We start from the raw sequence: 17,223 nt of genomic DNA, 5'->3' as shown, positions 1-17,223 counted from the left end.
CCAAGAAGTCTAATCTTTACACATTCCCAACCAGCTAATATGGACGTGCATATACATCACCATCTTTCCCTCTGTGAATTTAGAGCATGAGGAGACTCACCATCAATTCCTTTTCAGGAAGAAGGCAGATAGTCTTAGATTAGTAAGACCTTCATTCAAAGCATTACTTGTTGCATTCCTCTTTTCTGTGAGCCTTTATAATCAAATGTGAGATTTTCACACTAAACACAAACCAGGACCACACACCAGCAAAACAACCCATACCTTCCTACTGTAACTTAAAGCTCTCCTTCTAAAGAAGGACAGACACTTACACTACTATCCCAATAGCTTGCACAAACATACCTGAACTCTTATTCGTGCTAACTCAAATGTCTCTATTAGCATAACTACAGCAACACCAAACTCAGAACAAGTAACTAAAGCTTACTTGAGAGCTGAGTGAATACTCTTTAAACTGTGAAGCCTAACAAAGCTAGGTTGTACTTAATTATCACTATGGCAGGAGCAGAGGCAAGAGGAAGGGAGCTGACCCCGGGAGATAGCTGACAGTTGCTTGGGCTGTTACTCACTTAGCACCACCTCCTTTTTGGGATCGTACCAGCTTGGCTTTATTAGTGCCTGAAGGAAAAAACACCTGTGCAGCCCATAAAAGACAAAGGAATGATTCAAAATAAACAAGCCAACACACACGCATTTTATTCCCACAGTATCATTGACCTTCAAGGCAGGTTTTTTCCCTGAGAGTGGTCTGTTAAGCAGACGCAACTACTAACAGGCACTACTAGTGATACAGGTGCGAGTTGCTTATAGAGATGAGCAAAGTAGTCTGACTTGTTCTGAAGTGCTCAGAATTCCTTATGTCACTACCCAGCTTAAATATCATCGGCGGCAGCAGTTCAGAACACAGGTTTTTGCCGATAATACGTCTGGAGCTTTATGTGTTTAAAGGCATGCATCATCAAACAGTGAGGCAGAAGGCAAGGCTTAAAGATGTGAATGGTGACATGACTTGAAAAACACATTCGGTCTTGGAGAATCTGCAGTGAAACCTAAAAGTTTTGTAAGGGAGCTGGAGGCCAGAATGAATGGAAGGAAGAAGAAAAAACATCAAAAAAAAAATCACTGACTTCCCATTCTAGCTAAGCAATTACACTTGTCAAGGAGAGACTTCAGATGCTGCAGGGTATATTACTGACAAAGATATTCCTGGACCTATCGTCAAAGTGAGGACACTCCCAGACAGACTTCTGCCATCTTCAGTAGTCAGGCAATTTGCACGCAACAGCTGTATGTCTTAAAGTGTGCTTCTTAGTAGGCGTTATTATTACTCTCCTGCGATTTCTTTACTGTTGGGGCTGCAAATTTAAATAGGTCAAGATTAACAGGTGGAAGTGGGAATGTGGCTTCATATCAGATGGCAGACCATTATCTGACTCTTATGTGTAGGTGGGAGCTGGAAAAAAAAGCCTTTTAAGTAGATTTGGTTTTATATCTCCATCCATTTTGACATGCCTTAACACTCACTCTGGGGCAGCCACAGGCAAAATAATGTCTTATAAGAACAGCTCAAACAGCATGCTCAATCTTATTAAAATATCCCAGCATTTCAAAAAGAAGCTTATACTTTCCTGATTGTTATTGTCCAATGAATTGTTATTTCTGCATTAACCTACAGCATGTTATTATGGAACAATACGTAGCTTGATATTCTTCAGCTAGAGAAATTTGGGGGTTTAAATTTTCAGTGGCATTTGAAAGACCTACATTCTGAGACCAGTTTTGCAACTGAGGTACAATTTTCTCTGTGCATGTGACACCAATGCCCACAAAAAGGAGATAATTTTTAGAGGGAGCTTAGGGCGAATTCTGTAATCTTGGAAGCTGGTAGTTTCTCTTCAAATTTTTAACACTGAATAGTACAGAAATATTAAATAAGGCTGCTGGTCTTTTTTTGTCTTTATAACATGGCTTTCTAACATGGTTTATCAAGTATTTCTGAATGTCTGAAGCTTGTTCCCCCCTCTCCCTTTTTCCTGACAACCGTTGTCTTATCCAGAGGTTTACTGTAGTCAACAGAAACTATCACTATATTGGGCTCGCCTTTGCCTACTGAGAGATGCAATTGGAGGACAGAATGGAAATTTTGCACTTATATCAAGGTTTTCAGAAACATTTCTGGCTCATGTCTTACAGGCTGCTCTCAGCTTGATCTCACTCATTACTGTTTATAATAAGTTATACATACATAAAAATTCTCAAAGGCTACATAAGCTCATGCATATGAATGCAGTGGAAATCTGTTCCTGCAGAGATAATGTCATGTGACATGAGGAAAATAACTAAATTGCTGTGCTTACTATTCTCTCTTACCATTTTAAGGTAATTTGTCTCATTGTCGCATACTGAACACTCGCAAAAAGAAGTTACCCTCAAGCAGCATCGTTTCTTTTGGTGGCAGTATTTTCACATCTGAAGCTATACAGGAATTAGTGCTCTTTGTCAGGGCATGAACCCTCATTTTTCTGGTCTAAGATCTTGCAAAAGGCAGCAAATACTAAAGAAATCATTCTACATACTGCCAGTTCATGTAATAATAATAGTAAAAAAACCTGAAAATAATTCTTTAAGAAAAGCCAATATCAGTCCCTTTCTCCTACTGTCTTTCTGGTTGTCAGTGTGGTTGGATCTTGTCCCAGGGTGTTTGGTCTTTGATTTGTCTAGAGGATTTAGGTGCTTCCAAAACACAAATGAATTTATAACAGAACTAATCATTTTTCTTTTAAGGCAAGCCATTTGAAATGTCACTGAGATTTCTAAAAGAAATCTCAAAGCCTAGCTCCACCTAGTACTCATTCTTTAAAAAGTTTAGCTAATTGTGTCTAAATGGTGAAATCACTGTGATTTTACGGTGAAGTAGAAACAAATCAATATTGCTAAAGAGGGACTAAGCAAAGTGCTGTGAAGGAAACAACTCCTTGACAGAGGAAACTGCTTTTAATCACCTTGCATAAAGGAAAGGTCCAAATCTCTGTTAATTTATAGGGAAATCCAATTAAGGCTGTAAAGTTTTGAACATTTAGATCACAATGTTTGGCCTCCAAATTCAACATAATAATAGATACTGTTTGGAAAACTACTACCAATACCTTAGCACTGGATTTTCTATCTGTGTGACTATTTTAGAGCTTTGCTTTTCCAGCCAGACGTACACATCATCCTCTCCAGAAGGACCCTTTTTGTTTGAACTCCTGCATTTGCTACACTCACTATTTTTTTTCTCTCAGCACAGACACGCGTGCACCCTCAGCCCCTCTGTTCTGAAAGAGCCCAAGCCGCTCTCAGAAAACAGCTCACTGGAAAGCTTCAAAATCAAAATCTCTGACAAATTGTGCCACTGGAAAGACAGGCTTTTACATTTGCTTGCTTGCAGTCAGAGGCTTTCATGGCATTTGTGTATTTTCCACATAGGACCTGAGCTTGCCTTCCTATTAACCTGGTAAGTGTGAACAAGCTATTAAAGGATTACTAATAGCAACTGAGTTTCAGAATATAGCAGGCTAGAGTCAAGTGTCACGAAAATGTGTGCTTTTCCACAGATGCTTTCGTGGTTAATCTTTAATAGTTAAAAGAGCTTTAGATTAGAGTTCCCAAGAAAACACCTTATTTTTCCAAACAGGCTGGTTTAGGTAGTTAGGATGAGAACAGTCTAAAAATATAAAAAAGAGATAAACTAGATAGGAAAAAAAGGAGAGAAATAAGCAGACAAAGCAATGAGTTTCCATACAAATTTCTTCCATTATCCTGGATTTGTTTTAAAGACTCTGCCAAGCCATAGCAGGATTTTTGTGCATGGAAACTAAAGAAGCATTCCGTTCCTGTACCACAGCTCTCCCTCTTGCTACCTGAGGAGAGGTGAAGCAGTTAATTTTAGCCACTTTGAACTCTCTCACACAATTGCCAGGACTTCCCTGTGTCTGTTTGGCCTGTCTTTACCTTAACAGCCTGGAGGGGCTTTAAACTACAAATTCTGCAGGCTGCTGTGGGGCAGCCTGGACAAACAGCGATGACAAGGACACGACTAGGGCTCTTTCTGCTGACTGTCCCTGCCATTGCCACTGCTGATGATTTTGTCATCTGTAATAGATGATAGCTCCAGGTGGGATGACATTGGATGGCTTTAGAATAATGTAGAGTATCTACTTACTTGCAGATTTCTGCAAAGTCCAGTCAGGAAGATCCTCTATGTTTTGTTCAGCATGTGTTCAGATTTTAATAGGGTCTGGGGAGAACTGTCATTTTCTCAAAGCAGTTTTTATAATGTTGTTCTTTTTAAGAAGTTGAGCATCTCTATTAAAGCACTGTGGTCAGTGTTCCTTAGACATACTCTCTAATTCTTGGTTAATTATCCTGTAATAATTTAGGGTACATCTGTGGATGTCATAAAATACTACTTGGTTTTGCTGCTAATGTTAGATGAAAGCCTACCTACTACATTAAATCATTCATATATTTAATATAGCTGTGCTATACTTTTGCAAACTTACTCGTTAGGATTATTACCAGTCTCATGTGCCTAAAAGGTGTGCTGGCTGCATTATAGTATCAAGAAGATGTGAGTCCTCATACAGTGAAGAGTTAAAAGATTAGGACAGTAGAAAGGAAAAGGAGTGATTTAAAAAAGTTAGATAACAGTGATGTCCCAGAAGAAGTAAGGTCTAATGTTTGTCAGCTATGGTCAGTTCTCCATTTTCTAGGTTATTCATGGCCTGGGACACACACGATAAAGGGACAGCACGGGATGCAGCTGAAAACACAATACAGAAATACCTCCTCATGAATATTTAAGAGGTAACCATAAAAAAAGTCCAACTCATTTTCTAAAGACATTATGACACAAGTGGGTCTTGAAATCTGATACGAATGAGAAGTTACAAGCTGGGTGGACTAGCTTGGAGTAAGGCAGTAAAAGGGTGGAGATAGTTGCTGGAAGAGTAAATGAACAAAGATTACTTAAGTAGGCTAGGTCAGAATTATGAAAGGTATTCAAGGTAAAGAAAAGGGGCTTAAAGAGGAAGTAACGCAGTGCGAGAATAAAAGCAAAAGCTGTCAAAGAAGATAGCAAGACCTTAGCATGGGAAGTGCCTTAAATTTGTGGCACCTTTCATTAAATAGGTAGTAGAAAGGAAACGTGAGAGTAAGTAAGTAAAGAGGAAATAATCAAGACAGAAGGTGAGGGAATGCAAGTTAATGAACTCTGGGCACAGAAAAAGTTAGACCAGATTTTATACAGGAAGAAGTATTAAAATCTCAACACTGGGTATTTTGGGTGGAGAAGACCTTACAGTTTTGAGTCAGGGAGGCTGGTGGCATTTGACATGGTGCCATAAGATGAGGCAGCAGAGAATATTTTTAAGGGGAATTAATTAATTCAGATTGGACTAGCCTAAGCTTAAGATGAAACAGCATTTAGAAAATGATGGGGAGAAAGGCAGAAATATGAATTTGGGTAGGAGAAGCAGAATCTACAAATCCGTACAAAGAACAAAGCTGGTAACAGTTTTATATTGCACAAAGTTTTAAAATTGAATTGAAAGTTTTTAATTGAAGGTCTTTAATATGGCAGTACTGCTAATTTTCAGAGATTTCTGCAATATTTTAGCTATACTTTTATTTAACTAAATATCTTTTCAAATAAACTAGATACTGAACATTTATTTGGTAACTTTTGTTAAAGTTAGCAATGTTCTAAGAAGATGCAGGTGACTGGGGAAATAATAATGAAAATAGGTCAATTATAATATTTAAATGTCATTTTTTCAAGACAACTGTTTTCTACTGACATTAATAAACAAATACTGGAAGAGTTGGAACGAATGCATTTCTTCATAGGAAAATATTGCACTGAGTCCAAATGAGTTAAACAACAGCTAGTGGTATTCCAGAAACCGGTCATATATGTCAACATAGGATTCTGAAAAAGCTAACGAATACTCCCTCTTATTTGGCCTTATTCTGTGGGTACAGTTCTGCTCTGACATACTCAAATGACTTTCAGATCAAAGCTGTCTCACGTTCTTCTGCTCAAAACACTATTTGAGCTGGCAAACCACTATATGCACCTAAGCATGTAGCCATGCCTACCAAATGGAAATGGGGAAGAAAGGGGATGACAGGCTGAAGAACTGCCCAGAGAGGTTGGGCGACATTTTGAAAGCAAAGGGAACTGCAGATTCTAAGCAGAAGAGCTTAATCCATAATAATCAATGAGTAAAAGGTTGAAGGCTTTAGTGTAGAGAGAGGACAGGACTGAGTACTGGCTTGGAGACCTGTTTGTGGGAACGGCTACGTGCAGCAGAGAGAAGAGAACGGAGATAAAAATTAACAGCAATGGTTATAAACGGCCTGATGTTGAGAGAGGGAGAGGAGGCAGTAGCTGTGATGATGTAAGACTTGAATGTAACTGACTGTGGGTAAAGCAGTGGAGACAGGGAAGGTAGAGCTGTGCAGGATTCACTCCTTTCATAGCTCATGCACACTGACCCATGCGGAGGGTAAGCTTTAGATAAGGGCTTGGTAGACCAAGGCACCGCAGAAGTGAGCACAGGCCCTTGCAACGCACTGGTGCAGCATGGAGGATTGCTGAGCATACAAATCCTGTGTGTCTTGGGACACAAACTGGGTTCTGGTATCCCCTCCAAAAAGCTGCTTACTAGAATAGCTCCTTTGTTTCCTTCCTGTAAATTCTGTTTTTCTTGAGATTGTCAGCTTAGTGCTCGACCAGTCTGGTCAACTACTGGACCACTTTCCACCTGCTGACTCACATGGTTTTTCCTCTTTCTGTCAGGAAATGAAACTTTGCTGGCACAGTGCTCAAGATCACTGAAATACATAAACCTTCTATTGTCACAAGGTAGAGCAGTGAGAAGAGCTTACACGTGGTTAGAGCACACAGCATGAACCTCTTGAAGTGTTGGAACCTATATTCCAGCACAGGGGTGTTAGACAATCAGTTCTGCCAAAGCAGCAATATGATTCTTACATCAGAGTTTTGCATGTATCTATGTTTAATATAGTGCCCCATCACTGAGTGTTATTTAAACTACTTTGATATACTTCATTAGTCAACCTAAACCTTATTATGTGTCCATAGTGAAAGAACAGGATTAAGCAGGTGTTTTGAATATCCACTTAGGCCCTTGGGTACATTAGTTTTCTGCAAAGCAATTAAATGCTCTGGAAACTTTCTTTATAAACAATGATGAATATTCAGGTAGCAGAGTTCAGTGCAACCTGAGATATGCATTTTTTTTCCTTGTAGGTAATTTGGGCACTACCCTGAGAATATGCAATACACTCAAAATGAGTGCCAAATGTGACCATTTCCCACAGAACGCATGCGGGTGTCCTGCTCCGTTTGCACTAGTAGCAGCGCAGAACCACATCGGACCCTTCAGATACTAAGTGCTTAGCTCCAACGGAAATAGGCCATAAGCGTGCTCTAGGTGCAAAGACGTATTCTCTGGGCTATATAATCCACCTGGAAAAGCCAGTGATATGTAAAAGAAAAGAGCTTTATATAAAACTACTATTTTATAAAGTCCCAAAATATTTTTTTCATGATTGCTAGCATGATAATTATAATCAGATGATTTCCTCAGGTGTTACAGAGCAGTGTAGGAGGTGATAGCAACACTAATTAACCATTGAGCAACATGAGACACTCCCTACTGACTGCCAGAAAACATGCCAACTCCTCACTGTTCTTACCATACACCTACTGTTTGGTGTAACTTCTATTACAAGAAACACAGGCTCCCCAAAATGACGAACCCACTGTGCCTGATTGATATAGCATATCCACAGAGAATAGGAAAGAAGTGTATTATCACAGTAACAAATAAAGTAGTCTAGCCATGGCAATATGAGTTTAATATAGATAGGCTAAGCTATAGCTCAGCATTACAGCAAAGCAGTTTAGCCTGTGTTGTTTTGGCTGGTTGCTCATTCAAGCTAGAGTTAACTTTTCTATATTATGCTGCTGCCAGCAGAACAGATGTACCCTGAGTTACAGGAAAAGGATCTCTTTTTTAGGCTATTTGACTTTCTTAAAATGGCACTGACTGATTAAAGATCTTCCATACAGACCAAGAAATATTTTTGAGGATGGAAGTAACACAGACATGTGGGCATTAAAAGCTACAGTTCCTTCAGAGGCCATCCTGAACTACTAACAAAAGATTAAGAGTCCATTTCAAATTGTAAATACAAATAGAAGTGTCTGGCTACCAAATATAAGTCTGTTCTTGCCAATGATCCGCATTTTTGAGCTAACTTTTCTAAAAGTATGATTCCAAATTTGCTTAAACTTAATCTGAGAATAATTCTGTTGGAGGATAAGATCTGTAACTTATATAAAGCAAATACCCTGTTAAATAAATCCTTTGCAGTCACTAGAAAAGGAACATGCTAAGTATCTTTCAAATGCGGCTGCCACCTGACAACAGCAAAATATTTTACTAAACTCTCTCCCCCTCTCATTATTCTAACTCATATTAAACAACAGCATATTATTTTTGTTGCTGAATAAATTACCCCATTCTTGCCTAAACATGTTACTTTGGATTATAAACATATGGCTGTAAAAATTACTGGGTGGACTGATTTGAGCTGCTGATTTTGATCTCCTACGTGGCATGAGGAAATTTACTATAATACCTATTTAGGATTATAGATGCATCTTTTGCACAGCTGCAAGAAAAGGGCAATTTGTAATCTTCCAAATGTACAGACCTCAGTGACTGACTGAAAGTCTCCTTCCTAGCACAACATCTTAACTCACTAAAATGCATAATTAAAAATGTTTTCTTTCTGCGTTAATTTGAAAGCAAATGGTGATAAATTGAAAATTAAAAAAACCCTATATCCCTGTGCAATTTTAAAATTCTTTTTTTTTTTTTTCTTGGTAAATAGAAAGCTCTTCCTCAACAGCCCCAAATAGTTTTTTCCACTCTCTTGGGCTTGGTGAAATTTGGGAGGACTGAGAGTGGTAAGGGTTGACAGCATAGTGGATAACACTGGTTAGCAGTCATCCAGGGAGAACGTGTGGGCTGGTCGGTACAGCTGACCACACCGCACACAGATATCATTAGGAAGAATGAAGCTGTGGGGAGTAGTTATGCACCTGCCTGAATTCCTGGCAGTCATCCCTTCCTCAGTCATCCCTTCTTACCCTCCATTCCCATTGCTTTCATAAAATAGACTAAAAGAAAACAAAAACAAGGGAAGGAGAAAAGAAGGCATGTGTGTTTCACAGTTCATCTTTAATCTCACAAGAGGACTTTATTAACATATTTTACATACTTTTGTTTAGTTGGATATTATAAATACTAACTGCTGGCCACTGTAACCAATATACTGCCTCCAAGAATGTCTCTTAGACACCTCAGAATCTCAGCGCAGGTCTAACTGACTAAGCACACGGCAAATACTCAACCTCTCTTTCATTGTGGGCGACCTTAGCCATGTTACTTCGTATGTGTTGCATGTCAAATATATGTAGCTGGACAATTCCTATGGCTTAACTGATATGTCATAACTTGATTACAGGGCTCAAACTTTATTTGTACTAAGCTAATAGTAGGCTAATATGTTCATTGTGACAGATGCTACGTCAATATGCACTGAAGAGCTTAACCGTATGCCCTAGACCTTTACCTGCATTGAAGACTGAGAACCTTCCTCAAATGGAGCCCCAAAAGTGGTGTTTCTTTTATTTATATGTGCATATGTGTGTTTACATGTACACACATGCACACATGTTTTCTTCAGTACTTGGGATTTAACCATATTTCTATTCTCCTGTGCTAATGCTTTCTTCCAGGTCTCTCTGAAAGAGGAAAAAGAACCAGCTTTTTGCTTGGATGTCTCACAACCCAATTTTTTTCAAGCATCATAATCTAGACTTAAATAATCAAAAGAGTCATAGTTGACTGTCTCTAGAGAACTCAACTTCCACTCAAGCTGAAAGAGGCTTTTCTTTGACTCTCTTGATTTTTTTCAGTTGGCCTGTCTCAGACTGGTTCCCATCTCCATTTTTCACTTAGGCTAGAAGGGAAAGAAAATTCTTTGATCTCCTGTAAGAGAGAGAAATTCTTGCAATAAATTCTTTGTCTTTTGGTACCTTCTGCATCAAGATGAAATGAAAACCTTCTCAACTTCCTCGCCAGGCAACGCAGGTCTTCTAAGTCTTCTAATTCCTGGAATGGCCTGAAAGGATGAAAGACTTTCCTATGTATTCTAATTTGGAGTACAAATACTAAATTCCAGTACCTGCTATTACAATAGCTTGCTGTCAGGTTCAGTTTAAACCAACCCTTTAAACTCTTAACCTTCTTACTATTTTTAACAGGAATTTAGAATCCAGCTATCAGCTAGTCGCCTCTTAAGTGAATGACTTTATTTCAACATGAGTACAGTACCCCATCTGACACCCGACTGGATTTTCAAATCTTTTTTCAGACTGACACAAGGATGGGAAGTACCATTAAGTCTGTAATACTCCACTTGCTGCACTTTGGGCTCTGAAGGAGCTCAAACACTATAAAAAGACATATGCTATAAGAATAGAAACAGAATAGTCATAGAAAGTGAAGACTCACAGGTACCTATCACTTTTGACTTACACACAAGCAAGATATGCAATTGCAGCTGCCAATCTTTGCTTAGAGTTTGGTTCTTCTCTGCAAAAACTAATATATATCTTCATTGTCCTTTTTAATCTTTCATTCAGAAAATATGAACACTTCACCTAGTAATTAAATAGTCACCATAAGAATGCAGTAGAAATTTTTTTAAAAGCACCTCCCTTATCCAGAGAACTTAAATAACAAATTTACCACATCTACAGAAAACATTAAATACTGAAGGAAATCATAAGGTATACACCATTATCCAAAGCAGAATTTTCACAGAACCTGATGTTCGAGATGCTGGCTAGTAAGAGAGATTTAACAGCTTGGAAACTAAACATCACCCATCAGCTATTGCCACTGTATGGAAGGTTTTCAGCTGCTGGATTGTAAAATGGGCTTGGATTCTTGCCCAGACGAGACACAGCTGTTTCTATTTCCCCCACCGGAAACTTCTCTCCTTCCAGCAGAGGACAACAGTCAAGAGGGGTAATAATGACATCATCAGTTGATACCAGAAGGGAATTAGGAAAGATTCATGTTTAAAAGATATTAACTGTTAACAGGAGCAATAAAACCCCAAGGCTATTTCTATTTTTAACCAAGACAGATTCAGACACTAAATTGACAGGTACATGAGTAGATAACTATTTGGCCAGATAATCCCCAGCCCACCTCTTCCTGAGCTACATCCCACATTGCATTCATGGGGCGATTTACACAGAACTGGAATGATGCAGAAAGTTATACAACAACAGTATAAAAATGATCCTCATAAAAGTACAGAGGAAAGTTTCCACATTTCCAGACAGATCCCTGCTTATAGATCTGCTTGTTGGAATCCCATGGGAGAAAGTCTTGGAGAGAAGAGGGGTCCAGGGGAGCTGGTTGATCTTCAAGGACCGCCTCCTCCAAGCTCAAGAATGGTCCATCCCCACATGCAGGAAGTCAAGTGTAGGCGGCAGCAAGCCAGCACGGATGAACAAGGAGCTCCTGACAAAAGTCAGATGTGAAAAGGAAGCATATAAGAGGTGGAAGCAGGGACAGGTAACCCAGGAAGAATGTAGAGAAACTGTCCCCGCACACACAGATGGACTTAGGAAAGCCAAAGCCCATCTGGGGTTGAATCCAAAAAGGGATGCAAAGGGCAACAAGGTACATCGGCAGCAAAAGGGACCAGGGAAAATGTGGGTCTGCTGCTGAATGGGGCAGAGGACCTGGTGAAAAAGGACATGGAAAAAGGCAAGGTACCCAATGATTCTTTGCGTCGGTCTTTACTCGTAGGACTTGCCTCCAGCAATCCCAAGTCCCTGTGGCCAGAGGGGAAGTCTGCAGGAAGGAAGACTTGCTCTTGATGTGGGAGGATCAGTTTAGGGACCGCTTAAACAAACTGGCCCTACACAGGTCCATGAGACCTGATGGGATGCACCCACAAGTGCTGAGGGAACTAGCTGGTGTCTTTGCGAGGCCACTCTCAATTACCTTTGAAAGGCCATGGCAGTTGGGGGAGGTTCCTGAGGACTGGAAGAAGGCAAGCATCGCTCCTGCCAACAAACAAAACAAAATGATTCTGGAAACCATTTCCAAATACATTAAGGATAAGAAGGCAATTGGGAGCAGTGAGCATGGATTTACAAAGGGAAAATCATGACCGACCAACCTGACAGCCTTCTATGATGAAATGACTGGCTTGGTGGATGAAGGGAGGGCAGTGGATGTTGTTTATCACAACTTTAGTAAAGCTTTCAACACTGTCTCCCATAACATCTTCACTGACAAACTGACAAGTACATATTAGATAAGTAGATGGTCAGATGAACTGAGAACTGGCTGAACTCAAAACTGGCCAGGCTCAAAGGCCATGATCAGCAGCATGAAGCCCAGCTGGGGGGCCAGTCATTAGTGGAGTACCCTGGGGGTCAATACTGGGACCAATGCTGTTTAACATCTTCATTAATGGCCTGGATCCTGGAACAGAGTGCACCCTCAACAAGTTTGCAGATGATAAAAAAAGAGTGGCTGATACACCAGGTCGTTTTCCTGTCATTCAGAGGGACCTCGACAGGCCAGAGAAATGGGCAGAGAGGGACCTCATGAAGTTCAACAAAGGGAAATGCAAAGTCCTGCACCTGCAGAGGAACAACTCGACACATCAGTACAGACTGGAGAACAACCAGCTGGAGAGTAGCTTTGCAGAGAAGGACCTGGGGATTCTGGTGGACAGCAAGCTGACCATGAGCCAGCAATGTGCCCTTGCAGCAAAGGCCTGGGCTGCATGAGGAAGAGCTCCCAGTATGTCAAGGCAGGTGATCCTTCCCCTCTACTCAGCCCAGTGACATCTGTAGTGTTGTGCCCAGTTCTGGGCTGCCTAGTAAAAGAGAGACATGGACATGCTATAGCGGGTTCAGTAAAGAGTCACAAAGATGGTTAAGGGCTTGGAGCATCTGACATACAAGGAGAAGCTGAGAGAGATGGGCTTGTTCAGCCTGGAGAAGAGAAACCTCAGAGAGGGAGATGGGGGTGGGGGTCTTATCTTTGTGTATAAATACTTGATGGGGTGGAGTAAAGAAGACAGAGCCAGACTCTTCTCATTGGTATCCAGCGACAGGACAAGAGGCGTTGGGCACAAATTTTAACACAGGCAATTCCATTCAATCATAAGAAAAAAAACTTTTTTACCCTAAGGATGTCCACCATAGACCTATTTTCTGTAACACCACCATCTGCAATCATTTTACAGATTGGAAACTGATCACTGAGAACTGATTGGAAAAATAATGCACTCATTAGTTGATAATTAGCTCTGATATGATTTATTGAGCAATATTTTAGAAATTCAAATACCTAATATATGCAATGTTGTTCAGCATATACAAAATAAATGCACAATTATAACATGCAATAAAAGTCATCCCTAATAACAGACAACTTTTTAAACACAAAATCAAAACGTATAATCTTACTTCAAATTTGTTTCCCAGTTTTTCCAGTTTTAGACAGAAAAAACAACCATTGATAATGAAAACTATCACTTTAAAAAATAGCAAATTAAGTTCTTTTTTTCTGTTACCATAAAGTGACAGGGTCAGGCTGGTCCTTAAACTAACTCCAGCTGAAACTTCTGCAAGTCTTCTACCCTGCAGCAATCCATTTAATAGAGCAAGTTAAATTTTCAGTCTCTTCCTGAACATACAAACTACATACGAAACTTGCCTAATAAAAATGTTCCCTTGATATGCCCCCTCCTCACCTTGTCTTATTCCACACTGCTAGGATCTAGACTGATACAGAAAGTGACAGTCTACATTTTGTATAGATACTAAAATATAAAAGCACAGTGAATTAATTCAGAAATGCATACCAATCATATCTATACAAAGATTAAATTACTATTTTTCATTTACTTATAAATTTATTTCACTTCCAGAAACTGTATATTACTGTTTGAAGTGCTCCATTTCCTTCCATTTTTTCGCCTGAAGTGCTGTGTCTCCATTCAATGCAAACTTCTGACTTAGCTCTCAGATTTGTGAGTACATTGCTGCTGAGGCACAAACTAGTGACTGAGATTAGATAACAACCCCCCCAAAACTCCTCTCTGCCAAAACAGAGTAGGTACTAGGACCACAAATTCAGATGAAAGCAAAGAGTTGTGAAGGACTACACTCTATATTTCTGACTTGAAACTTGATCCACACTTTGTCTTGTACTGTACCTCAAGTCTGCTTCTGTCCATGAATTCTCCACCCTGGCTAGGGAAGTATGTATGAGGTTCATACATACAGGACTGACCTTAAAAACATGTTAACAGGAGCAAAAAAACCTAATCAAACTAATTTCTATTTTCAACTTTCTGGGACAGATTCCGATGATAGTTGATAGGGGATGCCATATAAATACTTGGATAGATAATCTACCTCTTCCTGAACTGAAGATCTCATCCATGGAGAAACTTATGCAAGACTGATAAAACACAAAAGAACAGGCATATAAACCCATTTAGGCTCCCACAGCACATAGACATTCATAAAAGGACTCAGTCTGCTCCATCTAGACATTGCAGAAAATAAAATGGAAGTATCCCTGAGCTAGTCCTCCTTAAGGCAAAATCCTCTGCATCAGGTCTCTCAGAAATGAAGGGATTATCTCCCTATGTATTAGTGATACCAGAAACAATGTACTACTAACTGGTCATAAGGGCTTTTAGTTTTTTTTTCATCTGCTGTTGAACACTGAATAAAGTATACCAATGTGTAAGGGTAAGTGCAAAAGTCAGTAGATACGAGAAAGTAATCCTTTAGATAATGCAATAAAAGTGAAGAAGATGACAGGAAAAAAAAGTGGAAGCTTATTTCTGAAAGACCTGGCTTTAATACAACTGTACAAGGAATCCAGTCACAATAAGCCTGACAATATCCAATTTTGCAGATAAAGTCCTTGAACATAGTGCCTGAATGTCAGTTTTATGTCAGCACACAATTCAGCCTTCATCCTCACTGCTGCTCCACGCATCTTCATATGCTGGATTTAAATGTTGTTGAGACAGAGACTAAAGAAAATAAAAATTCAGTCAGAGGTTTACTTTAATAGGACTCTAAGTAATTAAAAACATTAAAAGCAAGTAAAGGTAACACCAAAGGCGTTTCTTAAATTACTATCTGCAGACAAACTGTTTTGTATCTCACAGATACTGTATTTTAGTAATCAATTCTTTGCCCATTCTGTCCATGAGAGACAGGATAAATTGTGAAAAGACATGGTATTCTACTTAATTCCGATTTCAACAAAAATATCTGGAATATGAACTGGAAGCTCTACAAATGTCTGAATGTAAAATATAATATCTAGATATTATAACCTGTGTTTGTTTTCTGTTGCTTAAAACATAATTTCATTGTTCCAGCATAACTGAGTGCTACTGTCTCAGGAAGAAGTCTCAGCCTCTAGCTGCATTCAGCTAGTTCCCACCTCACCTTTGTGTCAGCTCAAGGGTTTGTGCACCCAAGCAGTGCACTGAATCACCGTTCTAACCCTTAGCAAAACTTTTTTTGGGGGGGGCTTGTCTACTTCTAGCCTGGGTTCAGATTCTTGCCATGCTGGCACACGAATGCCTGTTCTAGCACATGGGAGGGAGCAGGAACTAGTGGCCTGCGGAGAGCAGAACTGCTTCTTTCAGAGGCTGTGCCAGCTTGCAACGTTCGTAAACAGCTGCAGTAGCTTAACAGATTTCAAAACAATGGTATACATGACTCAAGCACCATAATGCCAGACTTACAGGGGCAATTATAATGCGAGCTGAGTAAACGATGGCGCTTTTTTTCCCCTAGACTAAAAAAAAAAATTGCTTATACTGAGAAAATAAATTTCAAAATTCTCAGTTTAACAGAACAAAAATGTTCATTTCAGGTCAATCAAACACATTTTGATTTCAGGTTATCTAAATTTTGAAATTACTTTTTTCTTTGTTTAGTTTTTCATAAATTTCAAAACAAAGCAAAAAGTGTTTTGTCACAATTTTTATCTTTTTCAAAATGGAACATTTCTGACATTTTAGAAAATTGGATTTTTTGTATGATATAAGTCAAAATATCAGCATCTTCTGATTTTTTAACAGCTATACAAGTTGCTGGACTCTTATTTTATAAATGGCTTCAATCCCTTAAAAATCTAATTTTTTTTTTCCTCCTACAACATTTAAGCTTTTATTGCCCAGTTCTAATAGTAAGAGGGAAAGTATGTTTTCTCATGGAAAACAGTGCTACTTATTATCTGTCCTGTAACAGCCTGCATGTTGTCTCTCAAACTCTATGTTCTTTATTATATGTCTGTATCAAGAGCATTTGGATGTGAATTGTAGCATACTTAATCTTATTGTTTAGTAGACAGTATATTCCTAAACAAATTAAAATGCAATTTTTCTTTGACATTTTTCACTTCCAAATGAGCATAAACTACAGAAAACAGTATGGAATTTAAGGAAGCTAAAGTGGAAGTTGAAAGACTGACAGCCAAATAACAAGTACTACTTTTAATTAAATGAGAAGCTAACATCTGCATGAGATTTTTCTAGACCACAAAAAAAAAAAAAAAAAAAAAAAAAGGCCCCCAAAACCCCAGAACAACAACCAGGAGATTGCAGAGAAACAACACACAGGTGATTTTCCAGTGAATCAGTATTGTTACAAATTTTGAAGATGAAAATCCACTTCACACATAATTATTTTTCTTGCAAGTATAACACCCATGAAGACTGTATTTCAGCTGGATAAACTATTAATTACCTTTTCAGAAATGTCATCAGGAACTGGCTCTCGAAGAGCAGGTATCCAAGCAAGGATATTGCAATCTTTGCTACCGCTATAAAGTTCCTTTAAAAAAGCAAGCAAAAAAGGTCTCCTATACAAATTTACTGAATACTGAAATAGAAATAATGCTGGCAAATAAAGTGTATGAAACTTTTATTTATAAATAAAGACATATATATAATTTCTAATTTGTAATATAATCTTACTAAACAGTCTACTCTTAAAAT

The 17,223-nt window shown here is 38.9% G+C and overlaps 1 protein-coding gene across 2 annotated transcripts in view; it reads right to left on the bottom strand.

Moving 5' to 3' along the window:
* Positions 1-13,481: 13,481 nt before the first annotated feature.
* Positions 13,482-17,223, bottom strand: part of LOC112995761 (DNA excision repair protein ERCC-8) — a 33,615-nt gene continuing 29,873 nt past the window's right edge. Inside the window, exons 11-12 of one of the 2 annotated variants that reach the window (XM_026120950.2) lie at positions 16,973-17,059; positions 13,482-15,240 (exon numbers count right to left, since the gene is read on the bottom strand). In XM_026120950.2, coding sequence (XP_025976735.1) covers positions 15,172-15,240; positions 16,973-17,059 — 156 coding nt within the window. In that variant the 3' untranslated portion in view covers positions 13,482-15,171. Of the gene's footprint in view, positions 15,241-16,972; positions 17,060-17,223 lie in introns of those variants that run through there. The other variant, XR_010385986.1, reaches the window with a different exon arrangement.

This window comes from Dromaius novaehollandiae, chromosome Z (assembly GCF_036370855.1).
Source record: "Dromaius novaehollandiae isolate bDroNov1 chromosome Z, bDroNov1.hap1, whole genome shotgun sequence".
Classification (NCBI taxonomy): domain Eukaryota; kingdom Metazoa; phylum Chordata; class Aves; order Casuariiformes; family Dromaiidae; genus Dromaius; species Dromaius novaehollandiae.
Note: the sequence above shows the minus strand (reverse complement) of the source record. Positions and strands in the feature narration are given on the sequence as shown.